The sequence below is a fragment of the Nematolebias whitei genome, chromosome 15, assembly GCF_014905685.2.
Source record: "Nematolebias whitei isolate Nwh7 chromosome 15, NemWhi1, whole genome shotgun sequence".
Lineage (NCBI taxonomy): Eukaryota > Metazoa > Chordata > Actinopteri > Cyprinodontiformes > Rivulidae > Nematolebias > Nematolebias whitei.
Window position 1 is genome coordinate 43123506 of NC_056512.1, and position 8238 is coordinate 43131743.

The 8238-nt window shown below is 43.3% G+C and overlaps 1 protein-coding gene across 1 annotated transcript in view; it reads right to left on the reverse strand.

Annotated features, from left to right (window-relative positions):
- Nucleotides 1-8238, reverse strand: part of LOC119421871 (supervillin) — a gene marked incomplete at its 3' end in the record, with an annotated part of 27807 nt that continues 19569 nt past the window's right edge. Inside the window, 10 exon segments of the mRNA XM_037689235.1 lie at nucleotides 1-247; nucleotides 322-379; nucleotides 463-537; nucleotides 855-917; nucleotides 994-1041; nucleotides 4396-4504; nucleotides 4634-5142; nucleotides 5213-5432; nucleotides 6553-6698; nucleotides 7742-7803. Of these exon segments, the coding sequence (XP_037545163.1) occupies nucleotides 1-247; nucleotides 322-379; nucleotides 463-537; nucleotides 855-917; nucleotides 994-1041; nucleotides 4396-4504; nucleotides 4634-5142; nucleotides 5213-5432; nucleotides 6553-6698; nucleotides 7742-7803 (1537 nt within the window).

The following is an 8238-nucleotide window of genomic DNA, read 5'->3' on the forward strand; positions in this document are numbered from 1 at the left end:
CGACCTTCATCCACGCAGACCGGAGCGTTGGTTCTGCTCCGACCTTCGGTTCTGCGCCAACCATCATCCACGCAGACTGGAGCATCGATTCTGCTCCGTCCTTCATCCACGCAGACTGGAGCATCAATTCTGCTTTGTCCTTCATCCACACAGACCGGAGCATCGGCTCTGCGCAGACCTTCATCTAGGTGGACCGGAGCAACGGTGCTGAGCTTGGTGGAAATCTCCCCGTCTGATTCAGGAGAGCCTGAACTCAAACGCACAGTGAGGTCAGAGACAAAAAGAGCAAAACTAAAGTGACACCGAGCGGAAGGAACTCACTCCTGATGGCAGCGTCCTGCTCTTCGTGTCCCTGAAGCTCATCCTCAGTTCCTTTAGTCTGAAAAAAACACAAACAAACAAAAAAAAACGAGTCAGGACTCGGAGGATCTCTTCTGGAGTAAATGAATCAAAACGTCTCACTTTGGGTCGCCACTCAGGCCCGATCGGACTCTTCCTCGGGGAGGAGACTTCTTGAGCCTCAAACGACAGGTTCGCCTGCAGATATTGATTCGTTTTAAATAAAAGACGTGCACGGTCAGGACAAACGTGCACAAACTTCAAAATGCAACAGAACGTTCCGGTTTTAGCAGATTCTGTTAGAGCTTCGTTAACAAAACGTGCAAATAAACGGTGAATCGGAGCAAACAGCGAGTCGCTCAGTTTGCACTGATCCGTCATAAGTCGGCTCGTTAACCGAGCGAAGCTTCACATCAGCTGCAAAAATATCACATTCCTAAACGAGCGCAGCTGAAAAAAAAACGTTCCCACTGCAAACGAAACACGGCAGCGTTCCTCCTGCATGCACACGTTACCTGGCTGAAACGCACGACGTACTGCGGCGCACGGACCGAGTACACCGAGGCAAAGACCGGCTCCTGGGGGAGAAGACACATGAGCGGGCTGAGGAGGACCGAAACCGTCAAGACCGGGTTTTAAATCGTGAAAGTTTACCCAGAGCCGAAGGCCGACGCTGCCGAGCAGAGAGGTTTCTGATGCTTCCTGCGGAGGACGGCGTGAGAGCGGGCGAAGAGCGGGAAAACAAGATTAATCAGGAAACATTCTGCTTTTCTGCAGAGTGACAGCTGTAGCTGAGCTGCTAAAATACAGCTGGAGCTAAAACCAGCTGAAACCACATCAGCTAAAAAAATTTAAAAAAACAACTAACCTCGGCAGAAACCACAGTAGCTAAGACGCCAAGACACAAAGAATCACAGAAGCTAAAAAGTAACAAAACCGCTGCAAAGACCACATCAGCACAAAGCTAAAACTGGTAAAAATAGTAGCAATAAAGCTGAAACAGCAGAAACCACAGCAACTAAAAATGCAACTCCTAGCTAAAACCACAACAGCAAGAAAGCTATTCAGCAAACACCACTAACTAAAAAGGTAACCCCTCGCTAAAATCACAGAAGCTAATAAGCTAAAACTCTGAAAAAAATAAAATAAATAAGCAATAACCAAAAATCTTAAACTAAGCAAAAACCACAGTAGCTAAGACGCCAAGACACAAAGAATCACAGAAGCTAAAAAGTAACAAAACCGCTGCAAAGACCACATCAGCACAAAGCTAAAACTGGTAAAAATAGTAGCAATAAAGCTGAAACAGCAGAAACCACAGCAACTAAAAATGCAACCCCTAGCTAAAACCACAACAGCAAGAAAGCTATTCAGCAAACAACACTAACTAAAAAGGTAACCCCTCGCTAAAAAAACAGAAGCTAATAAGCTAAAACTCTGAAAAAATAAAATAAAATAAAAAATAAGCAATAACCAAAAATCTTAAACTAAGCAAAAACCACAGTAGCTAAAATGCCATAACCAGCAAAAACACATCGCTAAGGGGCTAAAAATCTGCAAAACACAGTTGCTAAAAAGCTAAAACTTAAAGAACCACAGAAGCTTAAAAAAAAAAAAATAACGGTTCAAAGACTACAGCAGCAAAAAGCTAAAATAGGTAAAAAATCAGAGTAGCTATAAAGCCAAACCACAGCTAAACCACAGTAGCAAGAAAGCTAAAACACAGCAAAGACCTCAGCAGCTTAAAATCTAAAATTCAGCAAAAAACACTGTAACTAAAAAAGGCAACCTCTCGCTAAAACCACAGTAGCTAATAAGCTAAAAATCTGAAAAAATACAAGACCAAAAAGCTTAAACCACAGCTAAAATCACAGTAGCAATAACACTCAAATTCAGCAAAACCGCAGCAACTAAAAAGGCAATGCATAGCTAAAACCACAGTACGTAATAAGCTAAAACTTTGCAATTAAAAAAACAATAGCTAAGAAGCGTAAACTATGCAAAAACCACAATAGCTAAAATTCCAAAAACCAGCAAAAATGCATCACTGAATAGCTAAAAATCAGCAAAACACAGTAGGTAAAAAGCCAAAACAAGAAAAATACAGTTGCTAACAAAAAACAGCTAAAACTAAAATCAGCAAAACGCTACATAAAAATGTTAAACCGTTAAAACAGTAGCTAAAAGCAAAAACTAGCTAACAGTTTACAGAATCCTAAATCAGAGCAGCTCAAAAACGTGATTTAAGGGTCGTAAAAGACGACGTTTAACAACCGAATAAACCGTCTGTTTGTGTTCCGGAAAACGTTTAAACAGCCGAACCGTACGAAGTCTATAAACACCGACTGGTTCGAAAATATTCCCAGCAACTCGAGTCTAATCCCACAGCAGCCGCATACCAGAACCAGAATCTGGTTTCAGAGGAATGAAAAACAGCCGCGTCGACCGACGGACGGACCTCTCTCCAGATCCACGCTGAAAAATCAACTGTGACCACATTAACTACAGAATTAAGTTAAAGATGGATTATTAATTAAAATGTGTTTCAACTCTCATGCACTGAAAAACAACACTTTTATAAATGGCAGTGATATTAATATTATATTATATATTATATTATATTATAATAACATATTAATTTAGATTAAAACTAATTAGAGAAACTGCATTGCTGAAAAACAGCTGAAATTAGCTAAAAGCATGCTGAAATGTAGCTGAAATGGAAGAGCAAGCCCAAGTTAACAGAAGCAGAAATTAGCATAAAAATTAGGAAATCAGCTATTAAAAATAAAAAAGCTGAAATGAGCCAAAAACAGCTATTGGTAGCTTAAAAAAAAAAGGCAGAAATAAGCTTCAATTAGCAGAAGTTAGTAGAGCAAATGTTTGGCCAATTAGGCTGAAAGAAGCAGAAATGAGCACAAATAAGAGATTATCTGTAAAAAGCTGCAATAAAAAGCAGATGAATAGTAGCTAAAATAGCAAAACATAAGCTTAAATTAGCAGAAGAAAGTGGAGGGAGCACAGTTTTGCCCATTTAAGCCTAAAAAGGCAGAAATGAGCACAAGAAGTGGAAATTATCTGAAACAAAAAAGCAGAAATTTGCACACACGCACACAAAGAAGGACGAATAGTAGCTAAAAATTAAAAAAAAGAAGCTTAAATGACCAGAAGGAAGTGTAGAGTGTATAATTTTGCTGAATTAGGCTGAAAAAAGTTTAAATGAGTACAAAAGATGTGGAATTTGCTGAAAAAGCTAAATTTAGCATAAAACAGCAAAATAGTAGCAGAAATGGCTGAAATCTGTAGAAATAAGCTGAACGCAGCATAACAAGCTGAAATTAGCAGAAAGAAGTTAGAAGAAGCACAACAATGTTCTAGTTAGCAGAAAGAATCTGTAAGGAGCGCAAAGCAGCTGAAAAGCAGCTGAAATTAGCCAATTTGTAAAATGAGCTCAATTCATTTTCAGGCAGAAAAGGCTAAATATTTCAAAAAGCTAAAGTTGCACCAATACCCTTCTGAATGAGCTGAACATTCTGATTTGTCAAAATAGCTTTAAAACTGCGGGACGAGATATTTGCCCCAAAATGTCCAGAATAGAGACAGTAAGTATAAAAAATATTCACAGGACTAGGGGTGCCCCGATTTATCCGCCCAGATTTCCTTCGTTTTGAGAAACCGGCCGATACTCGGATTAGTTTTAACATTTGCCTGAACTTCATTTATATTTCAGAAACTCTACCTCAAGGCCAGTTGAAACAAGTTTGTACTGATTCTAGAATATTGTTCAAGGGTCTGTTTTTCAATAAAATAAGACCGGAACATTGAAGGTGCGTTGCGACCCAATAACTCCCGACAGCGTTGACTATGAAACAAAATCGGAATCGGCAGGTCAGACTTTTTACAAATCTGTGATCGTCCAGAAAACTGCCATCGGCGCACCTCTGTGCAGGACCCCTTGCTGCATGAACGCTTCACAACATTCACACGGCAAGGGGACGTCCAGCTCCTGGCAGAGGAGCCGACTGAACGAGCTGAAAGTGCCGAGTCGTTTCGTACCTCACTTTCTTGTATTTTCTGAGCGCAGCCTGCCGAGACGACCGCACTTCTCTGGGTTTGGGGTTGTTCATCGTCGACCTTCCTCTCGTTCTCTCGCTCGTCTTCGTGCCTTTAGGACAAGTCGGAGCAAATACAAAACATGAAAACTATAAAAAGATTAGAATAAAAATGTGTTTCGTCCATAAAATCCTCCAGATTGTTGTGATTTTAGCCGATGGGTCTGGTTCAAGCGTCTTACTGGCGTCTCCATGTTGAGTCGAAGCGGTTTCTCTCGCAGGAAGCGTCTCCGTCCTGTGGCGTGGTCCGACGGCGCCCGTCCCGCAGAGCGTCCGGTTCTGACGAGGGTCCGGTTGGTGTCCAGGCGACGGTTTCCCTTCCGATCCGAGCCCTCTGTCTCCACGGCGTACCCGACGTCTCGCGCCTCGCTTCGGCTTCTTCGGTCGTCCCGAACGTCTCCGCTCCTCGACCTCGTCCAGCGTCCCGCTCGTGGCCGAACGGTGCGTCCAGCAGACCTGCGTCCGGCCCGCTCCAGTCCAAGCGCACGGAGCGGTTCTTCTTCAGGATCCCCTTCAGGCCCGGTTCAGAGCTCTGTGAGCTCTGGTGGACCGGGTCGGGCTCCGCAGCGTCGGGTTTTAGCTGAGACAGACGCACCTCGCTGGGTCTGAGGTTAGTGGACGAGACGTGGTGCCTGCTGGACAGATGGGGGCCCAAACTGAAGGCGGGGAGCTGGACCGGGCCTTGCTGCAGCTAAAGGGGACATGAAGACACGAGTTCGTTTTTCTTCAGGAGCAAGAATGTTCATTTTCCTGCCACTCACCAGACTGACCTCCTCCACCGTGATGGGCTGCGTGCGGTACCGAGACCCCTTCTGCCTCCGCCGTTCTGGAGGCCCGTCGGGGGGACCGGACCCTTGCCTCCCAGGGAGAGACAGCTTGTTGAAGAGGGCCAGCTTCTCCCTCATGCTCATCTTGCAGCTCTCGTCTTCATCCTCCTTCGGCTCCACGGGCGCAGACCGGACCCCCGCTGGTGTCGGAGCGCTGAGCAGAGTCAGAAGGTCAAAGGTCACGGAGACTGAGCGGTACCAACAGCTAAAGCAGAGTTCTGACCGCGGAGCCAGAATTCACATCATCAGGTTCAAACTTCGAACATTTATGAGCCAGAACCTTCGGCTCCGTCCAGAACTGTGAGCTGAGAATTTTACTTTTTGTACCTTTTAGAGTTTTTAATCATTTATTTATTTTCAGCTCAGAATTAAATTCAAATCCCTTCAAGTTGTCTAAAATTATTGTTTTCTAAAATCTTCTTCAGCATATTTAATCTATTTTTGTCTTCTTAAACTTTTAGCTCTTACCTTTATATTCAACTCAAGCTTCTAACTAAAAATTTGATCAATTTACAACTTAGCCACAACTTAGCACATTATAGCTTTTAGCCACAACTTAGCACATTATAGCTTTTAGCCACAACTTAGCACATTATAACTTTTAGCCACAACTTAGCACATTATAGCTTTTAGCCACTGTTTAGAAGAATACCTGTTTTAGCCACAATTTAACAGATTAAAGCTTTTAGCCACCAAGTACATAGCTTTTAGAAACTATTTAGATTATAGCTTTTAGCCACCACTGAGCACAGTATAACTTTAAGCCACTGCTTAGCACATTATAGCATTTAGCCACTGAGCACAATATAGCTTTTAGCCACCATTAAGCACCTTATAGCTTTTAGCCACCATTAAGCACCTTATAGCTTTTAGCCACCACTGAGCACCTTATAGCTTTTAGCCACCACTGAGCACATTATAGCTTTTAGCCACTATTTAGCAGATTATAGCTTTTAGCCACTGCTTAGATGATTATGGCTTTTAGCCACTTTTTAGCAGATTACAACTTTTAACCACTATTTAGCAGATTATAGTTTTTAAAATCACCACTAAGATGATTATAGATTTTAGCCACTATTTAGAAGATTACAGGTTTTAGTCAATATTTAGCAATTTATAGCTTTTAGCTAAATGTTTAGCTGATTACAACTTCTGTTCTTGAACTTTATTAATTTATTCTTTAAGTTTCAACAATCTTTCAGTTCTGACGGGATTTTCACAGATTTTGATGTAATTTCTCAGACTTACGTTTTTTTAATCCCACCCCCTCTCACCTGATTGCCTCCTTTTCCTCGCAGGTGATCGGCTGAGTAAGGAAGCGAGGGTCGTTGCTTCGGCGCGTCCTGCGTTCCTGAGCAGAACCTGCTGAGCGAGGCTTCAACGGAACCGGGACCTCAGGGGCAGCGGACTTCTCCAGCTCCTGCAAACGAGGCAAAAAGTAATTAATTGATTGTTTAATTAATTAATTTTACATCTACAACACTGAACAAGTTTTAAATCCTCCATAATTTATTAATATTTTGCCTCCAAGCTGCCAGATTTGATCACTAACCCTCCAGGTGTTCTGAAGACGTTCAGAGTTCTGTTGGACTTTCATCAAACGCCGACACATAATCTGACGTCAAACCAACTCTCATCTGTGGCGTTTTTCAAAAATCCACATAAAAAGTGAACAGACTGTTTTTGTGACAGGCTGCTGAAAACTAAAGATCCAATTTAACAGCAGTTCTGTGGCAAGACGTCCTGCTCCGTGTGCCTTTCTATGCTCGACTGTTCAACCGGAGCCACAAAAACCCAAACCACAACTCCCACAATGCACAGCAACAAACACCTGAAGGGGTAAAACATTAATCCCAACATCAGCCTCCCGGGTGGGAATCAGAACGTCTTCGGCTACAGAACAGACAGTTCTTGTGTTTTTTAAAAACTTATCTAAACCACTTCAAAAGGTTTCAGCGCCGACCGGCTGCTAGAAACAAACTGTAAACAAACACGGGACGACTCGAGACTTTTGTCTGAGCACGTTTTGTCAAATCATAACTTTGGTGGCAGCTTAGGAAAAAACAAAAAGGCGGCGACGCTCCTGACTTCATCCATCTGTCGTTACAGATGAACAGACGTGAAGTTGGCGAAAGAAGCCGATGAGTCACGCCGCGAGCTGAAGCCCGGCGGGTCGGAGCGTAACCAGAGACCCTCCGGCTTCGGTTACCTCGCTGCCTTTTCTAATTATACCGCAGCTGCTGCCGGCTAACGGCACATTTTCACCTGAGCCTTCAGAGCCGACGCTGCAGGAGCCGAAACGTTCGGCCTGACTCGACTGAATCTGTAAATTTACAGTTTAGTTTCAGGCCGAGCCGAGCCCAAACGTTTCGGCTGTTCGACACGTTAGGCTCCTCTTAGTGGTTTTATGTGCGGAAAGGAGAAATGTGTACGTTTCCAGAGGAGCGACGATGAAAAACTCACTTTGAACAAAGACATCTTGGCCGCCACGCTCATCTCGGCTCGGTCGTCTGTTTTCACATCCGCTGCGAGAGAAAAGGTGGAAGAGTGAGAAAGAAAAATATAAAAAATGTCTCCGGAGCTGAGGAAACACGTTCAGTCAACGCTAAACTCAACCGTGTTGTTAGCTTTCGGCTTCTTTTGTCGCTCCCTTCTTCACGAGGAGACACAAAGTCGCTTGACGAACGGTTTAAACAGATTTCAGCTGCAGTTGATACAAGAATGAGAAAATTGTTTCTGTGCAGCTTTAATCAAGTTCATCTTTCTTTATGTTCCAGCAGCAAAACAGCTGATTCGTTTCTGCAGCTCGTTCGGCAAATAAAGTCTGATCGTTGAGCAGATTGTGTTTTTATTTATTTATGTTGAGGTCAAATAAGAATAGATCGGACCTGGAAGCATGTCAGACATAAACCTGTCAGCGCTGAGGAGGAGGGTCAGCGCTGAGGAGGAGGGTCAGCGCT